The sequence below is a fragment of the Rhinatrema bivittatum genome, chromosome 6, assembly GCF_901001135.1.
Source record: "Rhinatrema bivittatum chromosome 6, aRhiBiv1.1, whole genome shotgun sequence".
Taxonomy (NCBI): domain Eukaryota; kingdom Metazoa; phylum Chordata; class Amphibia; order Gymnophiona; family Rhinatrematidae; genus Rhinatrema; species Rhinatrema bivittatum.
The window spans coordinates 115,642,220-115,660,009 of NC_042620.1; the positions used below are offsets into that span (position 1 = coordinate 115,642,220).

The window sequence follows — 17,790 nt, forward strand, 5'->3', positions numbered from 1 at the left end:
TGGCCTCCGGCTTAGGCTCAATGCAATCATTTAAAAAAAGAAAAAAAAAAAAAAGTGCAATGAGAAAGGTTAGATTCATTCAGGGAGCCCTCAAATGAAATGAATGGCCCTTATTCTTCACATTTTGCACATTTGTTTTAAACAAATGCGTATCCCTAATGCTCACTGCTGCCAACTGCCTTTACAGCTCAACAACTGTGGTCTTGTCTTCCACCATGGCAGTCTCACCACTGCCACTAGTAATAAAAGTCCATTCAAGGACAGAGAATACTGTGACATGTAGAAAGTGCATAATTAAGAATCGTGGCAAGAGCTCACACTGAGCTCGAGTTTACTGTGTGTTTGTAGAGAGTGGATTGAGTAGTCAGAGGGAGTGAGGGGTGGAGGTGGGAAATACAGCCAGAGAGAGGAGTGGAGCTCAGTTTCCATATGTGGTAGTGGAACCATGGACAATACAGAAAGAGAGGAGGAGCTGAAAAGTACAGAGAAAGAGAGGGGCAGAGCTCAATTCCTATACAGAGAGAAGGGGGGAGCTGAAACATAACAGGGAGGGAGCAGAACTCAAGTGGCATATTGGCTATGCAGATGTGGGGCTACTTTCCTCTTTCTTATAATTAGATGCTTAAGTGAGAAGATAGCAGCAGTGACTGGTGAAAGAGGGGATAAATGGGGGGAAAAGTCAGATGTAGGTAAAATAAGGCCTCATTTTTATATGTCAGGGTGGAGGCACCCTACACAGGATAATGTGGACCACAGCGAGACCTAGGGTTAGATGGTAATGTTGTACTATTTATTTAAAGGTTTTGATATTCCAATAACCGTTTGCACATCGTATCGGTTTACATGGAACAGATAATAACGAGTGAAAAGTTACATGGAACGAATTGGTTGTATAGTATGGTAAGAAAAAGGTAAATAACATGATATGAAGAAAGTACTAGGGCCACACACAATAGCAGCCACTTGCATGTAGGGGCTGAGTTTATTATTCATGTCAAAAGAACAGTCCAGGAGGAGCGTGTACATCTGCTTGCTGACAGCCAGCCTAATGGGTCTCTGGAGTTGGAGACTGAGAAGAGGAAGGGTGCACCCATCCTTAAGGAAGTCTTGGGGAGGGTCATTTAAGAACCAGCATCATGGCAGTGTCTGCACATACGCAGACTTTACAGAGTATTCTTAAAGTGAAGTTATGTACATAAGTTTGCTTTGATAACACTTGGCTATTTGACTATGTGCACAAACTACTGTCCACAAAGTTATTTTATTTATTATTTATAACTTTTTTTTATACCGAAGTTCAAGTAACAGGGTCACTTATCATTCCGGTTTACATTACAACAAGTAGCAAATAATGACAAATGTGTCTTACAATGAACAAGGATGTGAACAACTTGGAGAACATAACTAGGAAAAAAGAACAATGTGTGCAGTTACAACGAATTGGATTAAAGGGGTATCAAGCTAAATAGGAGGGAAATTAACTAATGGAGGGGGGGGGGGAAGAAGTTACTGTGGCTGAGTAAACATAAACTTAGGTCATGGGTAGCGACAGTATGTTAATGTCTGGGTAATAAGTACATTATAGAGCTTCTAATTTTCAAAAGCCCACATTGGACTAGGGTACAAACTAGCCACAGACTTTAGCCTGAATTTGCAAAGCCGACATATGCCCACGAGTCCACTATGAAAGTTAGCATGTGGATATACATTTGCACTTACTCAAATGTACACATATAGATTTATTCACATGCTTTCCAAAATTGAAAGAATGAATGTAAATGGTTTGCCTACCCCTACCTGCTAATTTTCATTCCTGTAGTAACACATATCAGTTATACCTGCTCCGAGCTATGTGCATACTTTTTGATTTTAAAAAGCACACGTGTAAGTCACAACTCCACCCACCTGCATCCCTGTCCTCAGCACATATTAAAGGGCATGCAAAATCAGGTTACACACACAATTTTAAATGCGCCGATCCACATCAGTTTTAGCACAGCCATGTATGCATATAAAAACGGGTTTTAGGCACATAAATGGCTTTGAAAATTACCCCAAGTGAGTGCTTGAGGGAAGACATTTGGCCACAGCAGGACTGCTGCTGAGGAGTTGCATCTTTAGCTCAGCATTGAAGACTCTGGTTGGGCAGTAGAGCACTGCAGGTGCACAGGTAGAGCCTTCATCTTTACAAGAACATTTTTTTAAGTTTCCTCTTATAAGAAATGCACAGTAGAAAAAAAAAAAAAAAAAAAAGAGAGCACCTTCAAATAGTTAGGCAGATTTATTTTATACAAATACAAAATGGTAACACACAAAGCATCATATTTTCGGTATCTTTGGTCATTTTACAGAAAACAAAAATCTAAAAGATTCACAGTCTCCTGTAAAAAAAAATTAAAAAAAAATTAAAAAAATGCATAGCTTGGTTTTATACAAAAAAAAAAAAAAAGGAGGTACTTCAGATGAACTGCTGCCCCCCCCCCCCTTCCCCCCATAAACATCATGGTCACCCAATCTAACCTTTCATATCTTGGAAACTCTTGCTAATTTGTTACCAATATCTTAACAGATAGAAATACCACTGGAGAATTAAAATATTTGTTCACTTAGACAAAGCAGGTAAAGGAAAAAATATACTGGAAATATTTTCTGTTAAAATACTACATCTTGCTAAGCCAGATTCATTAACATTAACTAAATGTCAAGATGCAAAGGTCCTGTACAGTTGAGGCAGTTGAGATCTGTACTCAAACTCATTCTCAAGAGAATTCCCTCCCAAAAAACAGTGCAGCTATGTTTGTGTCTGGGAGTTGGTGCTGAAGACACAAGCAGTTGGGATGGAGAGAGCTGGGAGGTGACAGATAAGGGCAGTTTTAAGATTTTGGATGGACTACAACAGCTATTACCCCAGAAGTGATGCAAATGTTGGCAGAGCATTTGCCCCAGCGAAACGTAGGTGTCTAGGCCAGGGACAAAGAGAGGCAGAAGGCCTTGACATCATCCTCTTCAAGAATCTATCTGTGAGCATCCTTGTAGGGGTAGAAGGGTCAGCAGATCTTACATTAAAGTGCTCTCTCCATCCTCAGCCTGGTTAAGTCAAGAATAACATGTCTGTGGTCTAAGAGGCAGTGAAATAAAAACATGCATTCAAATCCTTTGACATGTTATCTTCTTGGATCAGACAAATGTTAGAAACAGTATTCTAGGTATGGTTTAAGTGCATCAGACTCTTATGGACAGCTCTTTTACTTTGATATTAAAGTAACTACAGGACATAATATTTTAGCAGGTTAAAATGAAAATGCTGGTAAGGAAATATATTAAAAATATGGCAATAAAACATCCATAAACTCCTTTTCTGGAAATTATTGCTTTATGTTGCATTTATACTTCTAGAATACTTGTATCGTTAAAATTATATTTAAACTTTAGTATTAACACTCCAGAAACACATTTTAAATTAATGTATTCAAAAGTCATTCATTGCCATACATTGGTTTACTGTAGGTGCCTTGATTCTTTATAATCTTTAGCAGTAACTAAAAGACTTCAAATGCTACAAGCGTTGGTTCAGAAAGAGTTGAGTAAAAATTGCTATGGTGAAATCGCAAAAAACAGTGTTGTAAACGAAATTAAAAAAAGCACCTCTTCTTTATAACCTTTGTTGAACAAAGCCCCAAAATCTGGATTTCTAACATGGTCAAGCAATTCTCATTTCACAAAAAGCATTACTAATAAAAACCTGGAAATCGCAAATTCAATGATCTGGTTTTATTGTGGGCACCTAATTTTAAGTATGAGTTATTGTCCCAATGACACTTGGCAAGGTGCATGGAAGAGCTTAGCGATGGAGGCAAGCTGGGGGCGCTCAACCCACCAGGGCATTAGTAATAAAAAAAAAAGACACAACCTGGAGGTCACTGCTAAGATATACCACACTTTGGTTTTTTTTCCCAAATTGAAACAATTCGAGCTGCTATGATAAACATACATGGTTTACTTCTGAGGTCCTTACCAGTCAGATAACAAATTTCTAAGGCTTATAGAATGTTGGGTGTTAGCCAACTGAAATGGTGAGTTAATAGTCTATTCTTGAGGGTCAAATCGAAGAGGTTTAGAATTCAACAATAGTGCCAAAGGGAAGTGCAACAGGGTGGCAAGTAGCACTAAACTTAAGAAATGCCCTCCTGCTAGCAGACGCAGCCAGCATAGGTGCAATAGAACATAAAGAAAAGTCAGCTATCTTTTTCAGTTAAAACTGAAAGGCAGTGAGAACTGCACATGGAGTCAAGAAGCTTCTGCTATGGCTTCCATCTGGAAGTGGTCCATCTGCATTTCCTGATCTACTTTTAAATGCACTCAGCAGCGTAAGCACGTAAACTTATAGCAGTTATTATTTAACATCCATTGATCTTCAATACTTGAATTTTGATGAATTTAACATTTTCAGTGATATCAGCCGGAGGATGAAGTAAATGCAGAGCAGGTATCCCAGAGGCAGGAAACCCTACTTCACCTTGGTATAGGTGGGAGTGGTGGAGCGCCTCGCTCTCTTCTGCCAGAGCCACCTGAAGTAAAAAAAAAATATTTTTTATTGACAATTTAAGACAAATTTCATAGGGAAAAAGCTAAACATAGCCAGTTGAGAAAATGAGTTTTTCGCTTAAGTGCCCAGCATACACATCCAAACCCATCCCGCGGTTTTACATGTAGAAGGATTGGGAGGATACTGTGCCTCAATCTGAGGAGAGGAAACAATAATCCATACTAATAGGATTTCCCCAGGACATCTGTATCTCTCGCTGTCTTGTTTCCGGTCACTCTGGTCCCCTCCCTCCACCCACACTATTTTCTTCTTTAAATCTCAGGATTCTTCCTCCAATTTAAAAACAGCCTCCTCTGTTCTCTAGCCCAGTCATTGCCGTGGCGGTCCTTTGGCACAGGGACCCCTGAACGTGTTTTGTTCAGATTCAGCATGCAGCCCTGTTTAATTCCCCTTCCCATATGACAGGGATGCTTTTTGTCTGGTAATTTAAACATTTAGCAAAAATATCTTCGTATGGATATAGTAATTGGGATTAGTGATCAACATTTTAGTTTCAAACTCTGAAAGCAAGATGGGGGTCGAGTGGCAGTGCAGTACAGCCGGTTGGAGCTGGAGATGCTTTAGAGGAGGCATTCACAACCCTGGCAACGTCCACTGGCTGAATTTGGGCCGGTGACTGCAGGGTTCTGGAAGGAGTCCTAGTGACTTTCACTGCAATAAGCGGACTAAAGTAAAATAGAGGGAAAAAAGACCAAGGGTAGGACGATGGTGCCTGGAAGCCCAAAGAAGCAGAAAGAAACTGCTAGGTCAAAAAGAAAAAAAAAAAAAAAAGGTCAGGGTAGCTTCAAGTGCCATTCCTTCATCAGAAGATGAAGAATCAAATATTACATTAAATTAGCTTAAAAATATCTGCCCCAAACCATGGCAGATGATTAAAAAATGTTTTTAGGGCCTTATTTTAAAAATAGAATTGATTGATTAGGCCTGTGACCTTGGTGACTTAATTGACAGCAATTTACTGATGAAAAAAAAACCACATAACATAAAAAAAAATAAGAAATGGCTACCACAAATTGAACATTTTAAAACATTTAAAGCCTCTGGTTGCATATGATGACTTTAGGACAGTATGTCAAATGCTTGTTTTCACCAAATTCGATTACTGTAATGCCCTAAATTTAGGTCTGCCAACTAATACAATTCGGCCTTTGCAGTTACTACAGAATACAACAGCAAGAATCCTTTTGGGTAAACATAGAAACATACATAGAAACACAGGAGATATGATCATATTACTCCTGGTTTAAAATCACTTCACTGGTTAGCAGTGAAACTGAGTACAATACAAAGTACTCTCCATCCTTCATAACATGATTAATAATACGGAATGGTTAAGTGCTTCATTACATCTGTATGCTCCACCCAGAAATCTGCGATCCGCTACCCAAGGGTTTACTTCAAGTTCCATCTTTGCATGCAGCAGACTTAAGCGAAATAAGAGAAAGAGCACTTTCAACTGCTGGCCCAAGACTGCGAAACACAATGCCTGAGAATTTATGCATTCAGAGAGAGATAACAGGCTTTTCAGAAAAGATTTTAAAACGTGGCTATGTACTATAGCATATGCTGACTGAGAAAAAGAAGATAGAGCTGAGTCGCTGATACAACTGATAAGACGACATGTATGTTATGAATTTTATTTGTGAATATGACATTTTATCATTTTTAGTATGATTGCTTTATTGCAAACCACCATGATTGTATGTTCAGAATGACAGTATATCAATAAATATGAAATATGAAAAGCATTTACATGCTTAAAATTGGTTTTTATACGTGTCAATGCTCTTTACTCGTGTAATTGGGCTTTTGAAAATTGCTACAATATATGCCATTGAATTGTCTATAGAATATTCACATGTAAGTGCACAAATGAGAAATTACTACTTACCTGATAAATTTCCTTCTCTTTAGGACAGTCAGATAAATCCAGAAGAAGTGGATTATGCATTCAAAATATGGGTGTTCTAGGTGTCAATCCTTTCTCAACTTTGCTGCAGCTACCACCATTACCTTGGAACAGGCTCTGGGAGCAGTGGCCAGACCAAGGGCAGCGCCTGAAACTGAAAGTGGCATCCCAGAACTGTAAACCACAGGAAGCGTTGATGTTCTAGTTGGATGTAAATGTGGAGATACATCTGACAGATCCAGAGAGCGCAATGTCTTCATGCGAAAGTGCTTCACTCGCAGATGTCCAGGATGGAACAAAAAAAAAAAAAGACCCTCCTTCTTTGGCACAATGAAATAATGAAAAATTGCCCCATATTTTCTTGAGATGTGGGCACTGGGACCATAGCCCTCATACTGAACAACCTTGCCAATGCAGTTTCCACTGCCTGTTTTATTTTGTGTTGAGTGGCAGGGAGACATCATGAACATGTCCCAAGGAACACTGCAAAACCCCAGTGCATATTCCTCGCATATCGCCTCCAGGACCCACTGATCCGATGTGATTTCGACCCACCTCTGATAAGAGAGAGGCATCTCCCTACCTCCAGTTCCCGGGGGTTGGTCGGCAAACCTTCATTGGGAGGCTTAGGAGGTTCCACTATCCGAGCCTGCACCTCTTCTGGGCTGTCAGGGACAAAAGGAGTGAGATCCACCGAAGGGTCGAGTCCTCTGAAGGTCGCTTCTCTACAGGGTCGAAAATGCTTGGATCCTCTAGCGCGCCCTCTCATGTGAAGGGAGCACTGCACCTGCTTCATATCCTCCGGCAAACAAGGAACCAGAGATTCGCCCCATTTACCGGCCAGTTTCTCACAACAAAACAAAAATGAGCCATTAAGGGGCAATTTGGTGAGGTTAGCCTTGGAGGTAGCATCAGCCAACCAATTTCTCAACCATAACTGATGCCTGGCCACTACTATCGAAGCCACCCCTCTGAAGTGCAGACCAATCCCAACCTGCCTCCACCAAGAAGGCAGCAGCTGGATCCACAACTGCCCTCGAGATTACCCTTGAGTCAACCACCTCCTGGGAGAGAAGCAAACAAGAGCGAGCCACCAAGTAACAAGAAGCGATCTGCAAGGTAACTACCACTGCTTCAAATGCTCGCTTAAGGATAGCCTCAAACTTTTTAGTATGACCATCTTCAAGGTCACTTCTCCTTTCACAGGAATAGTGATCTGACTGGAGACGGCACACACAAGTGCATTTCCATCTTGGGAAAAACATAAGTGCTATCTTACCACTGGATCCAGAGGGTACAGGCCTTCCAAAATCCGACCCCCTTTAAAAATAGCCTCTGGGGCACCCCACAAGATCAATTAATTCCTGATTGGCCTCCTTCATGGGGAAAAAACAAGAGGCTTTACACAAGGAAACCAAAATGGGATTTCTGTTTAGCTCAGACACTGAATCTGTCCCAGGAACTCCAAGCAATTTTCAAGGTCTAGGAAATCAGAGCTGGCAGTTCATCTCTATGAAAGAACCACAACATAGGTCCATATGGTTCTAATCTAGGGGATTTTCACCATCCTCAAGACAGGCAGGATCGGCAGCATCATCCGTGCCATCCAGAGGACCCGGTGCCGCTCCAGGAGTACTCCAGCGCCCAACAAAAAATCTGGGCAAGGTTTTCCCCCCTGCGCCTCTGGGACAGGATAGAGGACTGTGCCTGAAGAAAGAAGGACTGCAAACCCTGGAAAAATTTTACCCATGAAAAAAGTTGAAGCATCCAGACCGGGAGGGACCTGAGGTGTACTCCCTGAGCTACCTTCTCCTGCTAAGGAACCAGGTAAGGGAGTTCCAAACTCAGGTGCCCCCCACCTGAATAATCTTTACCCAGACCCACATCTGGCTGGGAAGAACCAGGCTTAGCGAAATCAGAGGACGACTATTCTCCCTGAGTCTCCAAATAGCGCTGGCACAAAAAGGCGGGCCCTCCTGGCTGAGATGCCCGTATATAACCGGCAGTGCAAAGAGAAAGATGCTTAGGCTTCTTAAGCACAGGCACCATGTTGGCAGACAATGTGCTGAGTGGTGGCTGGAGGTGTGCGTCTAGCTGTTTTTTGTTTTTTTTTTTTTTAGATAGGCGCTCAACTAGAAGCCTAGAAATTATGCATCCAACACTGAGGTGCTCACACCTAGGCACTTACCTAGGCGGCCAAAAATTAAGCACACAAAAAACTTAAGTGTTCAGTACCATTTGTGTGTATAGGTAAGCGCATGGCCACTAAGCACACAGACTACAAGGCCCCACTGTGCGCTCAAAAACTGGGCACACAACCTGAACGCACAGCGAGACGCACACGCCGGACAGACAATCCTCTAGAGGGCATCCTTAGAAAGCATGCGACAAGCCATTGCAGCCTATCACACGGCGCACAGCAAAAAGCCTAGCCTAAGGAGGCTGCTCAACCTGCCAGACTGCCCATGTCCCTCAATCGCCCAAGGAGCGGAATGAAACAGAACCAGAACCAGAGGGAGGGAGAGAGGAGGAAACTGTACAACAAAAAGCCTACTGCTAAGTCTCTGTATCTCTCTTTTTTTTTTTTTAAACTTACTGGAGCTCAGCTGTACCTGGCTGAGCACAGAGACGGTTTCTGGCTGTGGGGGGAAGAGGCATGTGCCATCACCGCTGCGCTCTGCTTCCTGCACCTGCTGCCTTTCAGCTGCTTAAGCAGCTAAGTCCACACTGGCAAAACCAGCTACCGGACCAAGGCACACATCTGAGGGACCATGGAAATCACCACAGGAATTTTCAAATGGAGGAGGGACCATTTGGTATCACCACAGGAGAGCGGGGTGAATTTTATCCTTAATTCTCCTTTATTTTAAAATGAAGCAATCCCCAGTGGGGAGATGCACGCCCAACATCTGCTGGAGATGGAGAATACAGGCAGCCTGATGTAACTGCAGGGGTGTATATACTGTGATGTCAGTTACTCATTCTCCATCTGCTGGTAGAGATGCATAACCCACTTATTTTGGATTCATCTGACTGGACACTAAGAAATGGCTTTTTAAAATTGCTATGATAGTATGTTACATTTACATATGTAACCCCTTTTAAAATTACCTCCTTAGGCCTAGATTTTGTAAGACACTGCGGCGGCGTGAATCGCGCGGTACAGGGGGGGGGCGGGCCTGCGATCGCTGCCGGCTTTCGCACCCAATAGCGCCATCGTAAAAGGTGGTGCTATTGGGAGAGAAATTGGAAGCGAAAAGGCTCCTTACCTTTTTGCCATCCATGCTGTCTTCACGGCGTCCACCCCGGTGCTGCCCAGACGCCTCCTGTTCCGGTCTTGACTCTGCCCCTTTTTAGTGATCGCATATGAAAAGCAACTTTTCGCATGTGATCGCTTTGAAAAATGACCCCATAGTGTTTTTCTTAAACATATTCTTTTAAAATAATTTCATTTCAAATAATTAAAAAAAAATAAAGAAACACAAAAAGCTTTCTATCAGGGTTTAAAGACTATTGTAATACACTGAAATTATATAATAAAGGCAAACTACATGAAAAAAAACCAAACAAACAATCAACCAACTCGAAAATGACTCCTGGTTAGCAATCTCATCTTTGGTTATAAATAATCAGGCAAAAATTATACAAAGAAACTCAGACCTGCGGTAACAATGATAGTATCCATAAACAAAAAAACTACAGACAACTGCTGTTCAAAACTGGACTTATTTATATTGTAGAGACCATCATAATAAAGGGCTTGCAGATGTTCACTTAAGAGTAATTACTTAGTGCGAGCACTTATGTTGTTACTTTCATGTAAAAACAGCCCAAATTTTAATCAGTATCATTATATTTAACTTGATTTTTATAATTTTTACTTGTAAATACAATAGAAGTACTGGTACTTATTTTTTCTCCTTTTATTTCTTTGAAAAGGTTGTATTTTATTCTTCTTTAAAGATTTTTTTTTCTTGTGTTCAGAGGAGTCTTGATCAATGCCCTAATATAACATAGCCCAACACGAATCGTGTTTCATGTAAAACTTCCACAGGGGCTGTCAAAATGGGCATGCAAAATCCACAGAATCACATCAAGGGATGGACGTTTCAACTGTGCACACTTAAGGAGCACGCTATTCGGTGGATTCTGCATGCCAAATTTGACGGCTCCTAAGGAAGTTTTACATGAAACACGATTCGTGTTGGGCTAAGTTATATTAGGGCATTAATCAACGCCCCTTCGAACACAACAAAAAAAATATATAATTTAAAAAAAAAAAAAAGAATAAAAACAACCTTTAAGAAAAAAAGAAAAGAAAAGGTAAGTGACAATACTTTTATTTGCAAAGAAAAATTACAAAAATCAAGTTAAATATAATGAGACTGATGATTAAAATCTGGACTGTTTTTACGCGTAACTACCTACATAAGTAATTACTCTTAAGCAAACATCTGCAAGCCCTTTAATTTTATGATGGTCTCTATGATATAATTAAGCAAATTCTGAACGTCTGTTGTCTTTGGTTTTTGTTTATAAATATAAGTAATTGGGTACAATAGAGGTTACGGGTAACAGCCATTTACATTCCCCAAGGCAAAATGTCGCGTTGTGTTCTATTGTTATTACACTGACTATTCTCTCACAGCCCAGTATAAGCAAGGTATTTGGAATAGCAGGCTACAAGTGTCTTTAATCATAGGAAAAAGGACAAATCATATAGTTTGCCCATACATCCAAACATACCAGGGCCTGGGATCAGGTTCAGGTAGTGGCAGAGAAGGTTATGGCAGCAGAAACAGTTGATTCCAGCATTGCCAATGTAACAAATGAATAACTTCCTGCCCTTAGATAGGGTGAAAGATGGGCATATCTGTGACATTTCCTAACATGGAAATAGAGGCACCCGCTATGAAATCAACCCAGATCACTGCAATCATCCAGTAATACTTACTTCTGCTTTCATTCCTTGCAAGTCTGCTGGGGTAGCTTTTGTTTATAGCTACATAGGGCTCTGGTGGCGGTAAATCAGATAATGGATGAAATGAAAATCTGCTCTCCCATTCATCTGAGGAAAAAGAAAGGTGGTTTGGTCATCTTTTGTGGACTCAGGTTGCACTGAATTCATCAGCCAAATGTCATACACACAGTCACAGAAATACTGAGTTTCTAACTAGTGACAAACTAAGAGCTGTATTTTTAGTTATTTCCAGGAAGAACTGGATTGGCTATGATTGGTGATTAAAAAGTGAAGCATACAAATCAAAAAAAGGCATGGGATAAGATACTGTGTTTGTCTTCAATCTCTCAGCTTCTTCCTCAGCTACATTCTTCACTCAGGTCAGCTGGCCAGCAGGCTATGGTGGGGACAGACAAAGCTACAGCCAGCTGGCTGAGAAGTTAGGCTTTTTGCTAATTGCAGCATAGGTCTGGCATGCTTGGCAGAGCAGAAAGCAAGGCTGCTGCTACTATCTCCAATGAGCCCTGTGAAGCACTGGAGGCTACTCCGTTATCTCAGGCTGGCAGTAGCAAATGGATTCAACTCAATCAGCTAATGGTGACCAAGGAAATTTAGATGCTGGAGTCCTAGGCAGTGTTTCTATAAAAAAAGGCAAAGAGATGCTCATAGCCAGAATTCCTAGCAAAAATGCTGACCTCAAAAATTCAGAGAGACTAGGCCTTCTAACACAGGGATAGGCCACACTAATCTTGAGTGACACAATTGGTCTGATTTTCAAGATATCCACAATGAAAACATGCATGAAATATAGCTGCAAAATTTAGCTAGGAAGTGGGGGGATATTTTGAAATCTTCGTTGTCGTCTGGGGACCTCCAAAAATTACCTGAACAAAGCCTTTGAATACTGACCCCTACTGGTCATATGGAGGTCCATTTTCAGCCACTGGGCGGCTCGGTTAGTTAAATGGATAAACATATCTGGCTACTTAGCAGGGTATTCAGCAGCACAGTAGCGCCTCTGAATATACTCGGCTTTCCTAAAGCTAGTCAGTTATGTCCAACTGGCTAACTTTATGACAGCCCTACTGGCCGAATATCATAGTTAGCTGCATAGCTTATGCAGCTAACTAAGGGCCATCCCGAAACATCTCCTGCCCACCCCCTTCTTATCCAGCTAAATTCTAGCTGGGTAATTAAGTTACCCAGCTAGAATTTAGCCAGATAAGGACAAATATAGCTGGGAAAGCCATTTAGATGGATAACTATTACATTATTCATCTAAATGGCTTTTGAATATCCACTTCTTAGTGTCTGTCCCCATGCCAGAAACTATTCATTTCCTTTCAGTGCAGCTCTAAGCCTATGCTGTGGCCCTGTGAGAATTGAGGCATTCCCCAACAGAGCCCAACACATCGTTAATTTGTAGCCAAGAGAATTTCCCAACCTCAATAAAACCCCCCAATATGCAAATGGAGTATGTTAGCATTGCTAAATGACCTACCCAAATGAATTAAAAACACCACAGTCACAATGAGTGAAAACATGGAGATCCATATTCATGAGAGGTTTGTTCAGATAACCTGAGTTCACTGGACAAACCCCAAGGTTTGTCCAGTATATGTTCCATATAGCTGCATAAAATTTATCTGGCTAAATTGGAGATGTTCCAGGGGCATTCTAGGGCAGAGTTAAGTTAGCTGGATAACTTATCCAGCTAACTCTGATAGAATTAGCTGAATAAGTTATTTGGCTAAGCCTGGATGTGACTCAGGGCAGGGTGAAAGAGTTAACTGGGTATACATACCCGGAAAAAACTTTATCTTAACCAGCTATATGCAAAATACAGCCTGTTAAGTGGCAGGAAATACAATTTTAAAAGATATCCTAGCAGGCCTACCAGCCTGATCCCCACCCTCCTCCAATTAAATTAGTGAAACTAATGTTGGGCACTGCACCTATTTTCTCCCTTCTCCCCAAGTCCCCCAAATGATTATATAAAGCAGCAGGCCATCTGGCCCAAACAGCCCCCTAATACCTCTCCTCCCCTGTGATTTCTCAAAAAAACAAACAAAAAAAATCCCCCCACAACATCTGGGTTCCCTCATTTTCACCCTCCCCCTAAACCCAAACTAACCCCCCTGCCCCCGACACCCCCAAAAACCCTCATGGCTGCCAGGATCGTGATACAAGTTGCACTGCTGGAAGCAGAGACTGCCAATGTTGCTGTAAGAATAATACTCGGACAGCAATGCTGGTAGGTTTTGCTTGCAGTGCAAATTCTTGACGCTGGCAGGAACGGTCCGATTGTACTGCGATCCTGGTGTCCCTGGGGGTTTTTGGGTCTACCAAATGCTTTTGGTGAGGGATTGCATGTGGAGAGTGGGGATGAGGAGGTGGCTTGAAGGCTGATATTTTATTGAGAAATGATGGGAGTGGGGAAGCACAGAGTTTGAGTGACTCTGTAGGCTGATAGACTGCAACTTTTTTTTTTTTTTTTTAAATTTCAGTTTTTTTGGGAAGTTTTGAGTGAGGGAATAAAACATTGGGTACAATGCCCAACAGGTTCCTTTATCAGAGTAAAGATATAGTGTGAAGACTGGAACGGGAGCAAGCATACCATTGTGTGTGTAATTTGAAGCATGCACAAAACCAACCCAATTTCCAAACATAAGCTACACTTTGACTCTGAAGATTGGATTACTGTGTGGCTAAATACAAGCACATAACTTTTACCTGTTGCAAAATGGGTGCAAAGTTAAAGCAGATAATTGGCATTCTGTTTCTGTACATAAAACCTTTGTAAAAGTCAGGCGCTGTGCAAATTTAACTTGCCATCTTCCAGCATGCCCTCGAAACATCCCTTTTTGATCCAAGTAAATTTGTGTGTGTAAAGAAGTTACAGATATTTTTAGATGGCCGAAGATCCACTGCATGCACACTGAGCTCTCTAGCTGGGGGAAAAAAGGTGTAAAACTGACGATGACGGAGCCAACTTCTTAGTCAGGGCTTAGGCCCGTAAAATAAGTTTTCCAAAAAAAACTATTTTGTTGCGAGTGCTGTTTTTGATTCTGAAAGTCTGCTTTGGTTGCAAAGAAATACTAGTCTCTCCCAGAGCACCTTTTTATTTGATCTTATTCTCTGGGTTGTGCAGGGCACCAGAACGTCTTTGAACTGGAGTCTCTCTGTGCTCATGGCTGCTACTCAAGCTTCTGCCTCGATTTGAATGTTTGCGCTGCGGAGCAGGAGATACACAGTTTACTTGGCTAGCTGAGCAGCAGCAACGGTTTGTGTTTCTAAAGTGATCTCTTGTGTAAATCTGCTCTCACGCTGGGTCACTGCCAAAAAATCAATAGCAAAAAGCACTTGATGTTTCTGTAATATTTGTCTCCTAACTAGGTGTGACTTATGAGCATTTCTCACCTTCACACGGCGCGTCCTGAAAACCATTTCTCAGCGATGAAGGTGGTGGTGGTGGAAGAGGGGGGTTTCCTGAGCTTGGCCTGTCGGGAGGAAGTGGCGGTCTTGATCCAGCCCTGTGACTTTCTGAGCCTCCTCTGGCAGGAAACAGCACTGCCGGTGACACCCGTGAAACGCTACCATTTCTGTTCACAGGGGGAGGAGGAGGTGGTAGGGGCCCTGGTGAATAAGAAATGAAACATTAATAGGAGATTACATTTTGAGCATCAGTAATTTTCTACTAAACCTCTGTCCTATCAAAGCGGTCCAATTTAATGCAAATTTAGGCACAATCAACAGAACTCCAGCTTTGAGTAAGTGGAGTTTGGATGAAAGTCAAACAGCTCAGAAGATTGAGTGAGTAGTAGCCTGTTGACTACTTCAGGTTGTCACTACATGTACTGCCCTTCACAAAATTGGGAAAAAAAAAAAAAAAAAGATAATATAGCAGCCCTGGATATAAACTATTCTGCTGCTGATACAAAAAGCAATTAAGAAAGATGGTGAGATTTACTTTCCATGCAATGCATTTTTTAACAAAATACTGAAAATAAGCACAGTACAACAGATCATCAGGATGATAAGCTCCTTAATCCTACACTACAAAAAGAAGTATCTGCAAACAGTCAGCAGCTGGGAAACAGATTGCCAGAATAATATGCCAGAAGAAGTGGCAGCAGGCTTGCACCTCATTCTATAGGGTGGCCCATGGAAAAGTAGCCTGCCTGCGTGGCACTGGTATTTGGAGGCGGGCTACTTTTCCATGAGTCACCCTGTACGAGATACCAGGAATCAATACAAGCTCAAATTCTCAATAAGCAGCTTAGAGGAAGTGCAGGTAAAACAGTAAATGATGGCAGATGAAGACCATAGTGCTTCATCAAGTCTTCCCAGCAAAATGTTCAGGCTCAGAACCACCGCTCCGTGCAGGTTACCCGCTTTCCCTCTTGTTCAGCGTTTTAATTGCCACTCCATGCAGGATAGCCCCTTCCAGAAGTTACCACATGTTACCCCAGTGCTTTGTTTCCAACCTCTTGCCTCTAGGGATCTTGGACAAGCCTGGTTGGTGAGGAAACCTGTGCAGGAGCAGGGAACTTGGATTCTAATGAGGCTTTGCATCATGACGGGGGTAGGAGGGTAGACGTGTGTGGCATTTGTGCTAAATAATTATATCCAGGCTGGGAGCTTACATTGATTTGTAATTACAATGTTCATGACATTTTTTATGTTTTATTATATTGTATTTAAAAAAAAAAAACAAAACCAAACTTTTGTACATCACTTTGGACAGTCTTAACTTTAAGCCCAAAAATAATGGTTCACTAATTAGTGCCAGAGTCATGCTGGTTTGTCTATTTTATTTTGTATCTAATATAGTCAGGGTATTTTATACTGTACTTTAGCTAATGAAATTAAGCTCTTCCCTTCAGGTCCCATGAACCTGCTTACTGTGGCAGTCCCAAAAGTTTACATCGTGAAATATTCATTAGCCTGGTCAATGTATCATCCTTCCCCAACTACTTTGCTGCTTTGGGCAGTTTTGGAAAAGCAGCATAGAAATAAAGCTGGACTGGATACTGTGATTCATAGCAGGAGTTTTGTTTTCGAAAGTATTTTTACAAAAAGATCTCAATTGATTTTGAAGTCCTATCAAATCAGCCATTTTGTTTTTTTTCTCAGACAGGAAAAGGCTGCTGCGGGGACACATCATCCCTTCTGTGGAGGCTGAAAAGCATGCCATTTTTTGGACACCAAGTTATTGTTGAGCCTGAAGGCAAACATACATACATATATATACATGCATACACACACTATTTGTATGGTTTGTTCAACACAGAATGTAGTTTGAAGGAAAAAAATAAAGTGTGGTGTTCTGTCCAGACCTTCCATACCTGATCTGCCAGGGGGATCTCTTGCTGGTGGAAGTGGCCTCTCCACTGGAGGGGGAGGAGGAGGAAGAGGCCCTGAACGACCCGTCACTGGAGAGGCAGATGGAGAAAGACTGGTTAAGGATATGTTTCGCTGAGGAAGCCGAGGCATGTCTTCATTTCCACTGGACATGGGAGGTACTGGAGGTGGGCCTGGCCTGTTTGGAGGTGGAGGTGGAGGAGGAGCAGCAGCCTGGGAGGCAGGAGGTGGTCGTGGTGAGGAAGGAACAGGAGGTGGTTTATTGGTTTGAGGTACTGGAGGTGGAGGAACATCTCTATTGAGCAAAGGTCTGCCTCCTGTTGGGGGAGGAGGAGGAGGTCTGTCATCTGTTGGCTTGCTAAGTGAAGGAGGCACTGGAGGTCTATTCAAAAAAGGAACAGGAGTTGATGGAGAAGTCTGACGAAAGGATCCTCCCGATCCTGGATTTCTGCTCGATAGGAAAGACGGAGGTGTAGGGCCTGAGGTGGCTTGGCGAGCACCTCCTGGTAGAGGGGGAGGGCCTCTGTTGTGTAGACTGGATGGAATGGGTCTTTGAGTATTTGGCACAGGAGGGGGAGTTGCTCCATCAGATTTAGAACCAAAATCTGGTCTTGGTGGTGGTGGCATTCTGTTTCTTTGTGGCTCAGGAGCACTATTTCTCAGCCCCAGTGCGGGTCCTGGCCCCCTCGATGCACCTCCTAATGGTGTGAATGGTCTAGGAGATGTTGTTTTCAGTCCAGGTGGTAGAATTGGAGGTCTGCTTCCTCCAGAATCTTCAAACAAAACAAAAAACAAATTATTAGAGGATTTCACAATTGTTTCTTCAAAAGCATATAAAAAAAACAAGCAGTCATGTGGTCCAGGAAAACCACCTATAAAAGATACCTGTCCCATTGTGTACTGATAAAGTTACTCATCATGATCATTCGTACAATGCTCACTCCTAAAGAA

The 17,790-nt window shown here is 42.0% G+C and overlaps 1 protein-coding gene across 3 annotated transcripts in view; it reads right to left on the bottom strand.

The window, feature by feature from the left end:
- Positions 1-2,262: 2,262 nt before the first annotated feature.
- The window catches only part of WIPF1 (WAS/WASL interacting protein family member 1), a 140,000-nt gene continuing 124,472 nt past the window's right edge, over positions 2,263-17,790 (bottom strand). For all 3 annotated transcript variants that reach the window (XM_029605822.1, XM_029605823.1, XM_029605824.1), the window contains exons 5-8: positions 16,824-17,612; positions 14,896-15,111; positions 11,470-11,583; positions 2,263-4,568 (exon numbers count right to left, since the gene is read on the bottom strand). In XM_029605822.1, coding sequence (XP_029461682.1) covers positions 4,513-4,568; positions 11,470-11,583; positions 14,896-15,111; positions 16,824-17,612 — 1,175 coding nt within the window. In that variant the 3' untranslated portion in view covers positions 2,263-4,512. The remainder of the gene's footprint in view (positions 4,569-11,469; positions 11,584-14,895; positions 15,112-16,823; positions 17,613-17,790) is intronic.